Below are 18,698 nucleotides of genomic sequence, written 5' to 3'. Positions count from 1 at the left end.
GTAAAGAAATCACCTGGTGAGAGAGGAAATAAGAAAGAGAAGGAACCTCTAGGTTCTTTTTAACAATCAGCTCTCATGGGAACCCATATATGAGAACTCACTCATCTCACCCATACCTAGAGAGAGGATTAATCTATTCATGAGGGATCCACCCTCAGTGACACAAATACCTCCCATTAGATTCCACCTCCAACACTGGGACCAAATTTCAACGTAAGATTTTGTGGGAAAAACCAACTGTTGGAAACAGTTGTGGCCCAGTGCCACAAAGAAAAATCAGCACTGAGACAAAAGATCTCTCAGCAAGAGATTTTTACATCCTGGACTGCTCTTCCTTCCTTTTTGTGGGTCATGCCATCTGTCTAGTCGGTCCTGGTGACAGAACCTGCATAACTTGGTTGTCACTGCTGGGTTCACATGCTGTTTTGGTTCTTTTAAATGGGAGCCTCTGATAACTGCTGCTTCTAGTTGACCATCTTGGCTGGAGTCATTGTTTTCTATCTTAGCCATTCTGATAGATCTATAGTAGTATCTCACTGTGTTTTTAATTTGCATTTTCCTAATGGCTAAAAACATAGAACATCTTTTCATGTGCTTATGTATCTTCTGTATTTGTTTTTTGATAAAATGTCTTTTCATGCCTTTGCCCATTTTCTAATTGGATTGTTGACTTTTTTACTATTAAATTTGGAGAGTTTAAAATATATATATTCTTGACATTGGTTCTTTGTTGAGCATGTGCTTTGAAAATATTTTATTCCCTATAGTTTGCATTCTTATCCACTGTTACAGTTTTTTCTGATTCATTCTAATTTCTAGCCTCTTTCCTTCAGTGCTGTCTTCAGAGGTAGCACAAGGCACTCCCAACATGAAAATCCTTGTAGGAGTCCAGTAGAAATTGGTAAAATTATTTATAAAACTGGTAAAATTTACATAAATATCTGGATCCTAGCTTCTCCAAAAGAATCAGGTAGTCAGGCAATGCTGGTCTGCCTTTATTTTGGTAACACTGTGAACTGAATAACTGGTACTCACTTTAGATAGGCCATAAAATTTGAGTTTTCACTTTTTCCTATTGGCTAATAGCCAGACTGCTTTATTTACTTTTGTTAGAGTTTGTATATGGTTGGTGTGGGAAGGAAAAGCTCCTTTTAAAAGTTTTCTTTCTTGTTAAAGAATAAATCATAAGTGTGCTGATAACTCTTTGTTCAGCCCTATCCTATGTAGCTGTTACACATGCCATGCTTACAGGCATGTAGTATATTCTATGTCCTTGTACTTTAACCAGGATATCTGTGCTGGACAGCTCCCCTGCCTTCCCATATCACTCCTGCTTTTCAGCTTTGTCCCCCACTTTCTGAATTCCCCTCTACCCAGTACCCTTTCTTGGCTGCAGCCCTTTTAGAGCGCTTCGCATGCCTCCAAGCTTCTGATTTTTTCATATCCCACTCTCCATTCAAATACTTTCACTACTCAAACACTCTTCCAAATTTTTTCTAACTTAAAACAAAATTTCAATGGTTCTATTTTCTTCAGTTTGATTTTCACTCCAACTTCCTCCCAGTCTAGCCTCTTTAAATGCTGCCAGTTTTGAATATCCCCAATGGCTTAAATGTCCAATTTCTTTCCTCCTTTGCCCCTACCGATGATCTGGTTACTCCTTTTTGCTCCAACATTTTCCCGATCCTTCTCAAACACTGATATTTCCCCCTCTTTCCCCACAAATCTCCCTGTCGGGCTTCTGCCCCCAAACATCTTCTCACCCCTTCACACCACATCACCCAGGTCCTTTAGATTCCTAAGCACCCGATTTCTCTGTCCCCTCACACCCGCTTGCTTCCCTTGCTCCCACCATGGCAGTGCCCATCTGCTCCTCCCCGCTCACACAGGTCTGCTGCTTGGGACGTCTTTGGAGACGGCGAGCGAGATTCTTGCTGAAGAGGGGCTCCGGGGACAGCATGGCAATCCGGGGGACCTTTCTTCTCATTGTTGGCCTTGGCCCCAAGTGTGCCCAGGTGCTGATGGAGCGCCTGGGATGCGTGAGCCCTGCGCCAGGGCCCGGCTGGGGTTGCGCCAGGAGCTGTCCGTGGTTCTGAAACGATGCCGGCCGAGGCTGAGCGAATGAGCGCTGTCCGTAGTGCTGAAGAGGTTCCTGGGCCCAGGCAGTGGCGGCAGCGGTGCCTAGGAGGCCGGCAGCCGGAAGACCACCACCAGAACATCTGGTCCTGCTCCTTCCTTCAGGTAAGGAATCCTAGCGGAGGCTACGCTTGCAGCAGCTGCTGATGCTCCCACAAGCAGCAATTCTCCGCGCTCAGCTCCGTCCAGCCGCCGCTCCAGCTCGTCGATGCTGTGGCTCTGGGTGTGAACAAGGCTCTGCTGGTTCTTTCTGGTTCTTTTCTTTTTTCTTTTGACAGAGTCCCGTTCTGTTGCCAGGCTGGAGTGCAGTGGCACGACCTCGGCTCACTGTAACCTCTGCGTCCCAGGTTCAAGCGATTCTTCTGCCTCAGCCTCCCGAGCAGCTGAGACTACAGGCGCGTGCCACCACTATCAGCTAATTTTCGTATTTTTAGTAGAGACGTGGTTTCACCGTTTTGGCCAGGATGGTGTCGATCTCTCGACCTCGTGATCTACCCACCTAGGTCTCCCAAAGTGTTGGGATTACAGGCGTGAGTCATCGCGCCCGGCGAGTCTCTGCTGGTTCTGCATGACGGCCCTGAGCTCCTTGAGGTAGAGACCGGCGCACCAGATTCTCCCACAGCCTCTCCAAGCCGCCCACCCGCCGCCTGTGCCCTGCCTGCGCCTGGGCGGGTGGTGGGGAGCGCGAGGGAGCGGGATCCTAGCAGCCCAGCGTTCGGCTTGCTTCCTTCTTCCCCGGACCTTACTTCCCTCCCGCCGCTGGCGCCGCGTCACCGCCACCCTGGCCTTCACACACCCCCCGCGGGTCGGCGCCAAGACACAGGGCAGCCTCTCCTGTCTTGGAGTCCAGAGGAGGCTCTTAACTCGCCAGATATAGAGAAGAGGGAGAAAGCGAGCAAGACATTCGGGTATGGGAGGGAAGCAGTATAAATGCAGGGGACTGTAGAAGGATGGTGAATCTGACTGGCAAGACGCAAAAGCGAGGGAGTGAGTGAGTGAGTGAAAAGGAAGCAGCTATACTGGGAAGGTGCGGTCGGGCCCGTAGAAGAGAAGCAGATAAGAAAGAAAGAGAAGGGGAGAGGATGGCAGAGAGGTAGCAGAAAAAGGGAAGGTGAGGCAAAGGGAGAGAGAAATGTGCTGGAGGAGAGGAAGGTGTGAGACCCTGAAGTGGCAAATTCTTTTCCTTGGCCCAGCCCTTCCAGAGGCCAGGGTCCATCTAGAGACCGGCTGAGAGGCCACACTGGCCTCTTTTGCTCCCAACAATCCATTCTGCCGGGGAATTCCCTGGAACCTAAGGATCCTGGAGCGCTAAGGGACCCTAGAGAACATCTGGTCCTGCTCCTTCCTTCAGCCATGAGGAAAGTTGGGATGGGAAGGTTGTTCATGCGGGTTTTCTCTGGGAATGAGACCTCGGGCCAGTTTTGGCAGTTCCTTCTAGGACCACAGACTAACTAAACCAGGCCCTCTGTGGAAAGGATAACACTTCCAGAAACTTCTGAATAGATCATTCTATCTGACTAACATTTCTGAACTGCACGCGATTACCAAACATTGGGCTAGATGGCAGTAAGATAAGGGTTAGAAAGAGAAAATCTTTGGCTTCTTGAAGCTTATTAATAAATGGGTGAAATGGGTCATAATTTTCATTCATGGTGGCCGTGGTAATAAGGTAGAGGTTTGCCCAGAGTGCTGCAGGAGCCAGCAGCTGGGAGATCCAGGAATGCTTCTTGGGGGAAGTAACCCTTGAGGTGGGGAGGGGTTTCCGGGAAGGGAAAGGAGAGCATGCGCAAAAGCTTAGAGATATTAATAATCATGGACTGATAATCATGGCCTTGTGCGCATGCCTTGTCACGCCAATCCGTTAAGATTCTGAGCCCTTTGTGCTCGCCTCTCCCTGCAGTACCTAGTGCGCGCGCCTCTCCCTACCCCGCCCCCAATCCCGCAGTTGCCAGTAGCTGCCTTGTGCCCTTACCTTGCCCCGCCGATCCGTTAAAGTCCCAGGTCCTTAGTGCGCGCGCCTCTCCCTACAGTACCCTTTGCGCGCGCCGCCCCTTCCGTTGCCATCAGGTGCCTTGTGCGCGAACCTTGCCGGCCAAACCGTTAACGTCTGGCGTCCTTTGTGAGAGAGCCTCTACTTCCAGTACCTATCAGGCGCCCCTTCTACCCTGCGCCCTCCCCCGCCGCCATTGCTCGCAGGTGCCTAGCGCGCATATTTTGACCCCCCACCCCACGGACTCAGCATGATCAGCGGGTGCCTGGTGCGCATACCCTGTCGCGGGAATCCGTTAAGGTCGCCCTTCCGGCGCGGATCTGGTACTCCGGCCTGTCTTTGCGCGCCCACCACCCGCTCAGGTTTAAATGATGCGTTTCCTGGCAACAGGAGAATGCTCCCTTCGCCAGTTGGCAGCAGACAAGAGGACGCTCAGAGCCCAGCTCTCGAGAGTTCAAGGATGCGAAAATACCCCACTGCTCCCAGGAGCGGTTAACTGGGCACTCTGTGCCCTTTATCCCTGTCCCGGTCCCTTCCCGGGGCCGAGGACCCGCCAGTAGGACTCAGTTGCCTTGAGCCTGCTGCCCGCATCCCTCACTTCACGTTGCTTGTGGGATCTCTCCGTTGCTCCTGCCCCTGGAGGGAGTGGCAAGCCTTCCTACAAGTACCCAGACACTTAGAATCAGCCTGGTGTCCAAACAACTCCAAGGATTTCTGTATCTTACAAGCCCTGTTTTCCATCCGGCGATCCTGCCTTCAATTTGAGGCACAGGTACGGCAGCAAGCCAGGGCTGTGTGCTCGCTATACCAGAATGTCCGGCAGCTCAGTGATTGCACGGATCCTAAGGACTCTCAGAGAGGCCCTGGAGCAGGTAATGGCCTTTTTGTGGCCCAGAACACCTAGCTCTACCCCACACTCCCATCCAGAGATCATGTCGAGGGCCCTCGTGGAGAGTGGGGCAGGGATGCCTGAGCAGGACAAGGACCTCAGAGTCCAAGAGAAGCCCGATGATCAGAAAGAGGGCCCTGAGGGCACCAGGCATGCACGGTCTGCATTTAGACCCCTGCGGGACAGTGGAGGCCTCTCTCCCTTCGTACCCAGGCCCGGGCCTCTGCAGAGAGATCTCCATACCCAGAGGTCAGAAATGCCATCTGACAAGAAATCCCAGCCCTCCGGGATGAGCTGCTGCCCCAAACGCAATGCCATCGCCAGCTCCTACAGCTCCACGGGAGGCTTCCCGTGGCTAAAGAGGAGGAAGGGGCCAGCCTCATCCCACTGCCGGCTGCCCCTCACTTCTTCAAAGACAGTGACTGAGGTCAGCCCTCAGGCTGTCTCTCAGGGTCAGGCCCAGTGTGAAAAGGCAGCAGATTCAGCACCTGGGGAGAAACTGGCCCCCAGGAGTGGCTCCCCGACATCTCAGGCCTCTAGGCCTCATAGACGAAAGTACCCTCTGCTGCCACGCAGGCGAGGGGAGCCTCTGAGGCTGCCATCTCCCTTACAGCTGGGGTTCCGGGTCACCGCTGAAGACCTGGACCTGGAGGAAAAGGCCGAAATCATGTGCCTTAATAGTGCACTGCAGGGCGAGGAAAAGTCCCTCTGGGAGTGCAGAGCCTCACTGCTTTCCCATGCTTTGTCCTCACCGGCAACAGGGACATCTTCTCTGCCTGCTGTCCCTAAAGCACCCAGCACGGATGCACAGCAGGAGAGACGCAAGTCCCAAGACGACCTGGACCCCGTGGCCCTCCAAGCATCTGCTGCAGGGTCCCCCTCTAGACCTCCTGTGTCTGGGAGGAAGCGCAGGTCAGCAGGCCCCCTGTTCTTCTCCTCAGACACCCTTCCTGCCACCTCTACACACTACTGGGACTCAGCCCAGGCCTCATCTTCTGCTCCAACACAGCCAGCCCAGGGCACCACAGCACACTCAGCTGCAGGGGCTTCCTTACCTACCACTTCCACCTTGAGCCCCCGCACCAAAAGAAAGTCGACCTGGGCTGCAGACCTGGCTGGGAGCCTTCCTGACCCATCTTCTGCCTCTCACACCACCACCCTGGCCAGTCAGAGGTTCAGTGGTCCCACCTCACTACTGAAACTTCCCGTTACCGCTGCAGCCACCACCCAGCCCAAACCTGTGGTCCTTCATGGACAGCAGCAGGGAACCCGCGGCTTGAAGCGGGCTCGTCCATCTTCAGATCCAGCTGCTTCAACCTTGAGTCCCCCCAACAAAAGAAAGTCCACCTGGGCTGCAGGCCCGGCTGGGACCCTTTCTAACCCATCTTTTGCCTCTCTCATCACCGCCCTGGCCAGACTGAGGATCAGTGGTCGCACCTCACTACGGAAACTTGTCGTTATGGCTGCAGCCATCACCCAGCCCAAACCTGTGGTCCTTCATGGGCAGCAGCAGGGAACCCACACCTTGAGGCGGGTTCACCCATATTCCTGTCCAGCTGCTTCAGCTGCAGCCCAGGCCTCATCTTCTGCTCCAACACAGCCAGACCAGGGCACCACAGCACACTCAGCCGCAGGGGTTTCCTTACCTACCACTTCCACCTCGAGCCAGGCTGGGACCCTTTCTAACCCATCTTCTGCCTCTCCCTGTGATGCACATGCTGCCTCCTCAGATTGTACACCTGCCAAAGTTAGGCAGCTCCGCTAAACAAGGTCCAGAAGAGTTTTCTCTAGGTTTTCTTCTAATATTTTCCTAGTTTCATATCTTGCGTTCAAGTCTCGGATCTATCTGGAGGTGATGTTTGTATACGGTGAGAGAAAAAGGGTCCAGTTTCATTCTTCTGCATGTGGCTATGCAGCCCTACCAGTACCATTTACTGAAGAGGGTGTCCTTTCCCCAGTGTTTGTTTCTGTCAGCTGTGTCGAAGATCAATTGGCTGTGAATATGTGGCTGTCTTTCTGGGCTCTGTCATGTGTACCATTGATCTATGTGTCTATTTTCCTGCTAGCACCATGCTGTTTTAGTTACCATGCACTTGTTAAAAATTTTGTCATTCTAATTTGTAGTGAAATGGGATGCCTCTAGTTTTTTTCTATTTGCTGAGGAAGGCTTTGGCTCTTTGAGCTTTTTTTTGGTTCCATATGAATTTGTATGATTTTCCAATTCTGTGAGTGATGACACTGGTATTTTGGCAGGGGTAGTATTGAATCTCTAGGCTGCTTTGGGCAGTACGGTCATTTTAAGGCTACGAGTTTCTTCCATCCATGAACATGAGATGATTGTCCATTTCTTTCTGTCTTATTAAAGTTTTTCATCAGTGTTTTGTAGTTTTTCTTGTAGAAATCTTCAAACTCCTTGTCAAATTTATTCTGTGGCATATCTTTTTTCATTTTGTTGCTACTGTAAATGGGATTGCCTTCTTTGTTTCCTGCCTAACTAGACCAGGTGTGTAGAAATGCTGCTGATTTTTGGTACATTGATTCTGTAATAACTGTATCCTGCAATATTGCAGTATCCTGCAATAACTGTATCTATTTATTGATCAACTCTAGGGGTTTTCTGGTGGAACCTTTACATGTTTCTAAATCCAAGATCATATGTTCATCAGATAAGGATAATTTGATGTCTTCTTTTCCAATGTGGATGCCTTTTATTTTTTCCTCTTGCCTGATTGTGTGATGTTGAATAACAGTGGTGAGAATGGGCATCCTTGTGTTGTTCCTGTTTACAGAGGAAATGCTTTCAACGTTTCCTCATTATGTAGTAGGTTAAGTATGGCTTTGTCATAAACAGCTTTCATTATTTTCAGGTATGTTGGTTGTTTTTTTCTCTTTTAGATGAAGTCTTCCTCTTTTCACCCAGGCTACAGTGCAATGGCAGGATCTCAGCTCACTGCAACCTCTGTCTCCCAGGTTCCCGCAATTCTCCTGCCTCAGAATCCTGAGTAGCTGGGATTACAGGTGCCCACCACCATGCCTGGCTAATTTTTGTACTTTTAGTAGAGATGGGGTTTCAACATGTTGGCCAGGCTGCTCTTGAATTCCTGACATCAGGTGATCCACTCACCTCAGCCTCCCAAAGTTCTGGGATTACAGGTGTGAGCCGTGTGCCCAGCCATTTTCAGGTATGTTTATTTTATGACTAGCTTATTTGTTCCTTTTTCAGGACATGGCCTCACTCTGTCTCTCATGTTGGAGTGCAGCAGCAACATCAGAGCTACAGCTTTGAACGCCTGAGCTCCAGCCTCCCGAGTAGCTGGGACTCCGGGTGCATGTCACCAGAGCTGGGTAATTTTTATTTTTATTTTCTTGTAGAGATCTATGTTCCTCAGGTTTGTCTTGAACTGCTGATGTCAAGTGATCCTCCCAGCTCAGCCTCCCAAAAGCACTGAGTTTAGAGCATGAGGCAGCACCTGGCCCAGAGTCACATGTTAACATCACCTCCTCACTGCCGGGCTCCGATTTTGGCAGTGACGAAAACCCTAAGGGAGAGTTTCTGGTCAGGCCCTGCCCAGTTTGTGAACAGGGGGGAAATGGAAAGATGGCATGTGGATGGTTCTTTTGGAGAACTGGCCAGACAAGTGCTGAGATGCTGTTTCCTGGAATACAGGACCATGAGATGTCCAGTCCAGCTGCCTGGTCCAGGGCCCCTCGCACCATCTAGTTTGGGAGCTCACCCAGAAGAGACCTCGGTTGCCCAAAGCAGCTGATCTTCCTACCAATCTAGTCCCATTTGAGAGATGTAACTGGGCCCTGTCCTCCAGGAAACTATTCCTCTGCATGCCTGTCTTTGTCCTCGCCTTGGCTGGCCTCTCTGTACCATGAGAACTTGGATTTGCAAGGCTCTGCCTGTCAGCTGAGCATCATGGAGCAGCTCTCTTCTGTTCCAGTGAGAATGCCCAGGCTCCTACACCCCTGTCCAGATCTGACCATTCTCCCCTTCACCCACAGGTGACTTCCAACCCAATCCTGCTCGCTGTCTCTGGCAGCTGCTCTGAAAAAGGGCATTTTGGCCTCAAGGGCTGAACATGTCACTCCCTATTTTCTGTTGATCTTTCCAGCGCTGTTTGGGACAGCCCATGCATTTGTCCATGTACTGCTTCTTTGGAAGGCAATCAGGGCTTTCTTTCAGGAGTGGGTACAAAAGTTCTCGTGAGATTTGTGTATGAAGTCTGCCTTCACCACCTGGATAGGACTAGCACGCTTCCACTGCACAACTCTGCAATCTTACTACATTTTTTTTATTTTTAATTTCATTTATCTATTTATTTTGAGACAGAGTCTGGCTCTGTCGCCTAGGCTGAAGTTCAGTGGTGTGATCTTGGCTTACTGCAACCTCCGCCTTCTGGGTTCAAGTAATTCTCCTGTCTCAGCTTCCTGAGAAGCTGAGACTACAGGCGCATGCCACAACACCAAGCTAGTATTTATATTTTTGGTAGAGACGGGGTTTCCCCATATTGGCCAGGCTGATCTCGAACTCCTGACTTCAGGTGAACTATCTACTGAAGTCTCCCAAAGTGATAGAATTACAGGCTTACATTTATTTATTTCTTATTTATTTGAGCTGGAGTGTTGAGCAGTCATTCTGGCTAGAGTGCAGTGGCCCGAACTTGGCTAGCTGCACCTCTGCCTCCTGGGTTCAAGCAATTCTCCTGCCTCAGTGTCAACAGTACCTGGGTATAAAGGCAAGTGCCACCTCGTCCTGCTAATTTTTGTATTTTTAGTAAAAACCAAATTTCACCATTTTGGTCAGGCTGGTCTCAAACTCCTGACTTCATTATCCGCCTGCCTCGGCCTCCCAAAGTGCTGGGATTGCAGGCATGAGCCACCATGCTCCACCACATTTATTTATTTATTTAGAGACAGGGTCTCACGTTGTTGCCCAGGCTGAAGTGCAGTGGCTCCATCTCAGCTCACTGCAGTCTCTGCCTCTGGGGTCCAAGCCATTCTCATGCCTTAGTCTCCAGAGTAACTAGGACTATAGGTGTGCCCCACTGGGCAGGGACAATTTTTTCTATTTTTTGTAGAGATGGGGTTTCACCAGGTTGGCCTTGCTGGTCTCCAACTCCTGACCTCAGGTGATCTGTTTGCCTCATTATATCAAAGTATTGGGATTATCGGGGTGAGCCACGGTGCCTGGCCTCTCACTACATTTAAATCATGGGGTAGTTCACACCTGTAATTTCACCACTTTGGGATGCCAAGGAAGGCAGATCACCTGAGGTGAAGAGTTCAACACCACCCTGGCCAACATGAGGAAAGCCCGCCTCTCCTAAGAATACAAAAATTAGCCAGGCGTGGTGGTGTGAGCCTGTAGTCCCAGTTACTTCAAAGGCTGAGGCAGGAGAATCACTTTAACCCGGGAGGCAGAGGTTGCACTGAGCCAAGATCGTGCCACTGCACTCCAGCCTGGGTGACAGAGCGAGACTCTGTCTCAGAATAATAATAAAATACACGATGCCAGGACATCTCGGCCCGAGCGCCTGCATGAGTGGTCATGTCCAGGCAGGGCTGCTGGTCAAGGTCCGGCCCCATCTCATCCAGCAGAAAGGAAGTGAGCTTACGGGGAGGCAGGGGGACAAGATCCCAGGATCTCAGCCTCTGCTCATGGATCAGCTCTGAGACCACAAGTGAGCTGGGGGTGCTCTGTGCACCTTGGTCTCTCCAGCTATCAAATAAAGGGATTAAATGAGGAAGTCCCTTCGAAGTGGAATGATCTCAGATTTGGGGCAGAAGTGAATGGTCCTGCTCCCTGGGCCATGATAGTGGCCTGGCCTTGGCTTGGACACAGCCACAAGGAAAGGCTGGACTCAGCAGCCACACCAAACTCCAGGCCCAAGGCTGAGGGGCTTGTGCCAGAGTGGAGGCTGCAGGTAAGAACCTGGGCCTGGGCTGTGTGTGGCGGGAGTCCTCCCTGTCCCAGGGCCCAGCACAGCAATGGAGCACCAGCCACGTCATCCTGGCAGGATCTGTCCGGGACCCACCTGCAGCGGCAGAACAGCCTCTCCTAAGAGGCGATCGTCTCTCTCCAGGAAAGCAACAGTGTTCCCACCCCAACCAGACTGCCTGACTCAGTGGAGTTACTGCTGCTGCTCCAATGTCCTAACACTGTCCAGCTGGCACCTGCCTGTGCTCACCCACACCCCGCCCCCTTGCCAGGCCTGCCTTCTCTGTGGCCTGTGCGTGGCCATCTTTGCCTGACTGAGCACTGAGGTCTCCTGGGCACCCAGCCCATCCCTGCTGCTTTCAGCCCTACTGGCTCAGGGCTTCTACCCAGTGGCTCTGATGATAAAATCGACATGCACGCAAGTCATCTCAGAGAACGTTAATGAAATGTCGCCAGTTCTTTCCCCCACGGTGGTGTGTAGGTGGATGAACTCCATTGCAGCTGCTAAGACACCAGCCACTTACCGAGAGAGAAAGTCCGGCTGCTTCAAACCCAGAGCCTGATGCAAAAAAGCATCACTTGTGGTCGGAAAGTCTAGCAGCCATGCCTTGTGGGAGATCACACTGATGTCCAGGCCTTTGCCTGCATTGCAGGGGAGGAGCTGATTCCCCGTCCCAGAGAACCCTTCGTTTCTCAGCCCTTTCCAGTTTCAAGGTGGCAGATTTACATCATGAAAACAGGAGACTGAGACAAGGGCTGGATTTGGCTTTTCTAAGCTACATGTGTTCCCTTGCAGGGCTGGAGGGTTGCAGAGACAGACAGAGATGGCAGCCAGGACAGGGGAGCCCAGCAGGCCCAGAAAGGTACAGAGGGCAGAGGCTCCTGTTCTGTCCTCCCACCCACGAGGGCGACACTTCTTGCAAACAGTGGCTATGCTCTCCCAGCAAGAAAGAAAGCACAACTAAATCAACACTACACACAGACACAGACAGAAAACTTTCACGTGGTTTTGTTTTCTGCTCCCTGCCTTACCAGGTCCACAAGCAGAGAGGAGTGTGAGGCACATGGCTCCAGTGTCAGACTCCCCAACATGCTGCGTGCTCAGCAGGATCTGCCCACGGACATCCAGGGAACACTCACCGTCCCCACCTTGGGAGAGGTCACCGGACAGAACTGCACTGGGTGTTGGTGTCATCCAGGACCCCACACACTTTCCTGAGTGTGATCCTGCTTCCCCCCTCTGGGCAGCTGCAGGATCCTCTTCTCCTGCAGGATTTTCTGGAAACTCGGCTCTGGGTTTTGTCTCCCTTCTCCCCTCTCCTTGCCCCAACCTCCTTTTTCTGAAAAAGTGAGGGAATTGTTTATGGGTTAATTTGTTGAGAATAAGTGGTGGCCTCCAGGCTTCTGTTTTCTTTCAGCCTGGTGGTCATGCAGGGTTACAAAGGATGCCTGGGCTCCCACACAGGTGCTGGCAGAGGGGGCGGCAGGTGGTTCTGTGCCTCTGCCTGCTCGAGGAAGGAGGCCATCCCCCTGCCCCTCCGTCCCTAGGCCGGGCTTCTTCCTGATCTTCTGAATATCCTGTAGTCCAGAGACCTCAGAACCCACTCCTGAGAAGAGTAGAGCCAGGTGCTTAGAGGAAGACAAAATGGTGCCATTCTAGGATTTTATTAGGTATCTGAATCTGTTAGAAAAACAAGTAAGAACTATGTATAAAACTTAAAATATTCAAGTATTAAAAGGTTATTTGAATCAGTTTTAAAACATGCCATCAGCAAGCTTCTTCCACTAAGTGGGGTCTTTTACAGAAGTGAGCAAGTTCCCTGAGTTGAGAGAAAAATGAAGCCACCTGTGCTGGGGACACTTGAGGCAGGGAGAGTGTGGGCAGAGGAAGCCAGAGAAGTCCTGGCCTGTGGAAGCCAAACAGGAGAGCATGAGCCAGGAGGGCGGTCAGGATCGGGGTTGAGGTTGCTCTCCCTGGGGGAGGAATCCTAAAGCACACAGCCTGGGACTCCCTCCCCTGGGGTCCAGTCCCCCAACATTTCACAGGCCTCCTGGAGCTGCCTTCCAATAAGGACAAACACAGCAAGAAAAGATCCATTTCTGCACAGAATTCCTTCTGGAAAGAAGAAAAAAGAAAGCCGTGAATGGAGTCAAAACCTTACCCAGTGCTGACTTACCCTCTCAATTCTTTTCTAAATGGAGTGTGGTTTCTGAGTCAGGGAATGGAAGAGGCCCCTCCCACACAGGGACAGGGCCATGACCCCAGAGGATGAAGCAGCAGCATTTATTCAATATACAACAGTGAGGGGATCCCGTCACGTTCCCATCTCCAGGAGAAGTGATCCAGGAAAAATATAAATATAAAAAACCACTCCCTTCACTCTGTCCCCCAGGGCCTGGCCCAGACTCTGAGATACACTGGCTTGGGGTGCCCTCGGGTGGCTGTGTGGAAAACCACAGTTTAGGGCCAGTCTGGGCTCCCAGACCTGGCCAGGATGTCCCCAGGCCACCTGTCCTGCTTTGTCTCACTGTCCCTTGGCAGACGTCCTGATGCTTGGGGCTGGCCCAAGGACACCTCAGGAAGGTTTGGTTCCCAGTCTACAGATGGTCCAATTATCCAGAGGTTTCAGGGACGTCTATCTGCCTTCTGGAGATGGACAGGGGCCTTAAGACTTTGGTTGAGAACAGGATGCCCTGTCTCTTACTGTAGGGGACAGGGATGGCCTCCAGCTGCAGGAAGTACAGCAGCACCTGGACCTGCCAGAAAGAGTGGGAAAGAGGAGAGAGGCTCAGAGGGTGCTCACAGCTGGTGATCTTTAGCCCCCAAGTTCAGCTCAGGTGCTGGGTCCTCTGCTGCTGCCATGAAGCCTTTACAGTGAGTCGGGAGGTGGGGGTGTGGATGCGGACAAGGCATGACTTGGGGGGGTTATTTTAGAGGTGCACAGGGCCTTGCTCTGTCACCCAGGCTGGAGTATAGTGGCTCCATCATGGATCACTGCAGCCTCTAACTGCTAGGCTCAAGCCATCCTCCTGCGTCAGCCTCCCCAGTAGCTAGGACTACAGGTGTGTGCCACAATGCCTGACTAATTTTTCTTTTTCTCTTTTCTAGAGATAGGGTTTGCTGCATTGTCCAGACTGGTCTCAAACACCTGGGTTCAGTTATCCTTCCACGGTCTCTCAAAGTGCTGGGATTACAAGCATGAGCCTCCACACCCAAACACTTGGGGCAGTTTTAAGCCCCCAGTAAGGTGCACCAGCAGGACCAAAAGGTGGCCTGGGCCACCCCAACACTCATCCATGCAGACCTAGGCAAGTTTCTCTCTCCGAATGTCAGGCGCCACCACAGACAACGCAAGCAGGAAGCTGGGTAGGGCAAGACTGGCGGTGTGGCAGGCAGAGGTCACCTCTGTCAGGTCGGGGTGGCATGGGCTGGCTGGAGCCTGTCTTCCCACACATAGGTCGTGACCTCCAAGGACCAGCTGTCAGTCATGGTGATGGGCCGCTGGGATTGGCAGAAAGCTTGCTCTCTTTCTCTGAGGCTGAAGCAGTGTGGGGCCAAAGACCATGGCCAGGTTGTGCAGGGACTTTTATTGACTGCCTTTTTCTTACCACCCTGTGCAGGACCGAAGCAGAGAGTGCTGTTTCTACGCCACCACCAGGAAAGAGGCAGAGGGGCTGTGCTGTGCTGGAGTCCTCTGGGAGGGAGTGACCTCGACCCTGGCTGTGCTGCAAGCTGATTCCAGCCCTGGTACTTTTAGGTCTCAGCGGCCCAGGATGAGGGGTTAGCTCTGGGCTGGTGGGGAGGTCTCCTCCACGGTCAGGGAGTGACGGAGTTGGGGGGTTCAAGTGAACTACTGGCCATGGCCAAAGTTCTGAGCTCTTTGTGAAGCCACAATGCAGAGGAGGGAGCAGGGCAAAGAGGAGAGGCTGGGGTGGGGGTGGCAGTGGCACTGGTCTCCAGATGCAGTGAGTAACTATAGATGGGTTGGGGGAAAAGGTCCTCGGTGCTGGGGGTCTGATGTGAGCAGAGGGGCACGCTGTGGCCTGGGTTCTTGTAGCCCTCCCTGGGCAGCCATGAGAGAGCTGGGCTACCTTTTCAGGTGGTCCAGAAGGGAAAGGAAGGTGAGCAGGTTGGCCTCCAGCCGGGACAAGGGCAGGTTAAGCATGGAATTCTCCTTTGCAGCGGGGTCTGAAATTACTGCAGAAGGCAGTCAGTTACTCCTCATGGTCACAACGAGCTGGAGACCTCTCCCAAGGTGGTGACATGGAATGGTGACCCGGGACACGTGTTCCTGAACAGCCCAGGCTCGTCATCATCCTCACTCCCACAGCGCTGGCCCCCAATGAGGACCCTGTGAAGGGTGCCAGTGTGGGGTATAAGCCACCTGAATCCCTTTTCTCTGCCTCACAGGGGCCAGCAGCACCTGGAGAACAGCAGCAGGAGGTGGCGTGAGAGTAGTGGCTCACAGGCAGAGCTCCCCGTGGGAAACTGCGGCTGCCACCCCCTCCCGAGGGCAGCCCAGAGTAGTGGAGGCTCAGCATGAAATGAAAGAGGGGAGTGAGGGACACAAGGAGGTGGGAGGTGGGTGGCCCCAGCCCCACAAACTAAGCAGAGATCCTCTCTTCACCCTAGACTCTGCAGGGGCACCTCAGGCTGGTAGACCAGTTCCTCTAGGTGTGGGCCCAGGACACAGGCCTGCCCTAAGGGTCATGCAGAGGATACAGGGCCACACACGCCAGTGCCCTGCTTAGACATCAGCCTCCAGGTTGACTTGGGGTCAGGCCAGGTTTGATCCTGTGCTTGACTGGGCCAGGACCCATGGCTAGAGCACCTGGGGACCCTCGTTCAGCCCTGGTCTGCTGGAAGGGGGACAGCAGACTTTAGGACCCCACAGCACAGCAGTGCTGAGCATTTTACTCTCTTGGTCTCCTTGAGGAATAGGACAAGGAGTCCTCTGGGGACAGACAAGGACTTACACAACAGCCTCGGTTGTGGCCCCTGCTTTCTGAGCTTGGTTAAAACACTGACCATGGCTGAAAGGACACAGCTTGGGTTCCCACACCTCACTTTCCACAGCCCCTAATGGCAGCAGTGCACATGGAGGAGACGCCTCCTGTGACTCCAAGGCCTCCAGTGCTCACCGATGCCCTCATCAAAGTTGGGTAGAACTTGTCAGTGAAGAGGGGCTCAGGCAGCTGACGAAAGTAGAGCTTCAGCATGTCTGCGATGGCGTGTACGTCCATCTCACTCATCATCATCGTCACGTCCCTGTTATCTGGAAAGACTATGGAAATGCTGCAGCCTCCTTGAGGATCCCAAGTGGGTCTCCCGCCATCCCTGCCTTGGCTAAAGCACTGTCCCTGCCACGCTGGCCACTGTGTGGGTCCCTCCTTGGCTTTGAGCAGCTCATCCTCCTCCTCCCAAGAGCTGTGCGTGGTTCTGTGTCTGTGTAGAGATGATGGAGGGGTGTGTGCATCCCCATATTTCTCCCCTGCTTGGCCCAATGTGATGTCCAGGAGGAGGCCAGTGCGGCAGGACTCAGAGCCTGCATGGGAATCAGGTGGCTCTGCCCTGTTCATAGCAACCACCCCTGTACCAGTCTTCTGACAGCAGGAAGGCTGTGGGAGAATCCGATGGGTTTCAGTGTTTGAACCAGTGTCTTCCTTTGGATCCAGTTGGCCACTGGAGCTGACCTCCCCACCACAGGCCAGGTCCATCCTGGGTCTCCAGAGGGAACTGAAACTACCGCATGGCCCACCCAGGGGTGCTGGGCATTCTACGGGTCCTGGTCTGGGTGGGTGGTGTGTGCCCCAAAGAAAGGTCACAGGCACAAAGTCTTGTTGCTTTGAAGTTGCTGGACAAGGACACTCTGGGTTCTCAGTGCCCTCCCCTGGTATTTGGGGCAGGTCCATGTCCTTAATACTCCATGAGGGGTGGTGAGATGGAGGTGGAGGTGGTGCAGCCTTAGCCTGGGCTGGGTCCCATCAGTGCCCTCTGCCCACCACATCCTCATACAGGGCAGTGGACAGAACACACTGAGTCCCAGGCTTCTGCACCTCATGTCCACCCTCAAGGCAGGAAGGCCAAGGCCCCCCGGCAGCCCCGGGTCCACCCAGCAAGTGGCATGGGTGGGTAGGATGGTTCAAGAACTGGCTTCTACAGAAGCTCCTTCTACAACCCCTGTCTTCTCTTTTTAAAAAATTATAGAACAGTAAATGAAGAAAAGACACAGTAAAGAATGTGATGTGACCCAGCCATGGAGCGTGTGAGATCTCACTGTGGACATTCACGCCCACACCTCCATCACAACACGATCCGGCTGATGACAAAGGCTGCCTTCAGTGCCTGGATGTCCGGGGCCACTCCAGACCCGCAGTAGATGCCCACCTCCTTCATGCCATGACGCTTGATCTACTCCACACATTGCTGCAAGATAAAGGGCACCTTGGCAGCTTGTTCAGTTATTTCATCTTTTTGTGTAGTTACCTATTTATTATAAAGTGCCTGTGTCAGCTTTGCAAAGCCTTCATGTTCATTTATAGGAAAGTTTTAAAATTCATTTGTTTGTTAAAAATAGATTGAGTGGCATTTTTAAATGCCTGTTTTTAAGCCTAGTAAAAGTATGTTTGAACTAACTTGGAAGTTTCTGTTACAGGCCATACATATTAAATGACAGAAATGCCATTTTATGGTAGGTTAGTTTTAATTATTTATTTATTTAATTTTTTTGAGACGGAGTCTCACCCTGTCACCAGGCTGGAGTGCAATGGCGCGATCTTGGCTGGCTGCAACCTCCGTCTCCTGAGTTCAGGTGATTTCCCCTGCCTCAACCTCCTGAGTAGTTGGTACTACAGGAGCATGCCACGAAGCCTGGTTAATTTTTTGTATTTTAGTAGAGGTGGGGTTTCGCTGTGTTGACCAGGATGATCTCGATCTCCTGACCTCGTGACCCGCCTCGGCCTCCCAAAGTGCTGGGATTATAGGCATGAGCCACCGCGCCCAGCCTGGTAGGTTAGTTTTAAAGGTTCCTGACCCCCTTAGTATATAACTTAAAACAATGTATTGGTGTCAGGAATGTGTAATATGGCATTTTTGATGGTTAGTTTCAAGTTTAATTTCAGAATACTTAACCTTATAAAATCAAACTAGCAAATTACCTTAGTAGACAACACAGTTGAAACAGTTTTAATAAGAAATCTAACTGCAGTTTTATGTAAGAAGGAACTGGTATATTTAAAGCTGCATGTAACATCTGAGTTTTAAGTTTATTGTGCTAGCCGTCTCTATTAGTGTTCTAGGAGTGCCATATCAAAGTACCACAGACTGGGGGGCAGAAACAACAGAAATGTGTTCTCACAGTTCTGGAGGCTGGAGGTTCAAGACCATGGTGTCAGCAGGGTCGGTGCAGTGGCTCAGCTGAGAGCCACACAGGACAGGGAGCTTCCACCCCCGAGCCAAGGGAGGTGGTGAGTGAGAGTGCTACCCAACCTGGGAAACTATGCTTTTCTCATGGAACTGTGTAACCCACAGATCAGAAAATCCCACTAGTGAGCCCATACCACTGGGGTCCAAAAAACCACAAAGTTGTGCAGATTCTCAACAGCCACCCAGCTAGAAATTGCCTAAGCCTGCTGAGTTCCTGAGGTGGGAGGGGAGTGGCTGCCTACTGTCTAAGCCTTCTGAGCTCCTTGGGGAAAGGGCAGCAGCCAACAGTGGGACTGCTAGCTGCCTAACACAC

General features: G+C 52.0%; 1 protein-coding gene across 16 annotated transcripts; it reads left to right on the top strand.

Moving 5' to 3' along the window:
• The first annotated feature begins 1,831 nt into the window (after positions 1 to 1,831).
• On the top strand, positions 1,832 to 17,592 carry LOC103791077 (putative POM121-like protein 1). 16 transcript variants are annotated; one of them, XM_078358228.1, is made up of 11 exons: positions 1,832 to 5,927; positions 8,239 to 8,360; positions 11,756 to 11,822; positions 11,995 to 12,143; positions 13,670 to 13,834; positions 14,069 to 14,268; positions 14,581 to 14,707; positions 15,143 to 15,215; positions 15,371 to 15,403; positions 16,037 to 16,279; positions 17,168 to 17,592. In XM_078358228.1, the coding sequence occupies exons 1-5, from the start codon at positions 4,939 to 4,941 to the stop codon at positions 13,777 to 13,779; spliced, it is 1,437 nt and encodes a 478-aa protein (XP_078214354.1). In that variant the 5' UTR covers positions 1,832 to 4,938; the 3' UTR covers positions 13,780 to 13,834; positions 14,069 to 14,268; positions 14,581 to 14,707; positions 15,143 to 15,215; positions 15,371 to 15,403; positions 16,037 to 16,279; positions 17,168 to 17,592. The 16 variants fall into 16 exon arrangements, with proteins under 16 accessions (XP_078214354.1, XP_078214351.1, XP_078214353.1 ...); XM_078358225.1 differs by having other exon boundaries at positions 15,143 to 15,264; XM_078358227.1 differs by lacking the exon at positions 15,143 to 15,215.
• Positions 17,593 to 18,698: the final 1,106 nt, after the last annotated feature.

This window comes from Callithrix jacchus, chromosome 20, assembly GCF_049354715.1.
Source record: "Callithrix jacchus isolate 240 chromosome 20, calJac240_pri, whole genome shotgun sequence".
NCBI classification, from domain to species: domain Eukaryota; kingdom Metazoa; phylum Chordata; class Mammalia; order Primates; family Cebidae; genus Callithrix; species Callithrix jacchus.
Note: the sequence above shows the minus strand (reverse complement) of the source record. Positions and strands in the feature narration are given on the sequence as shown.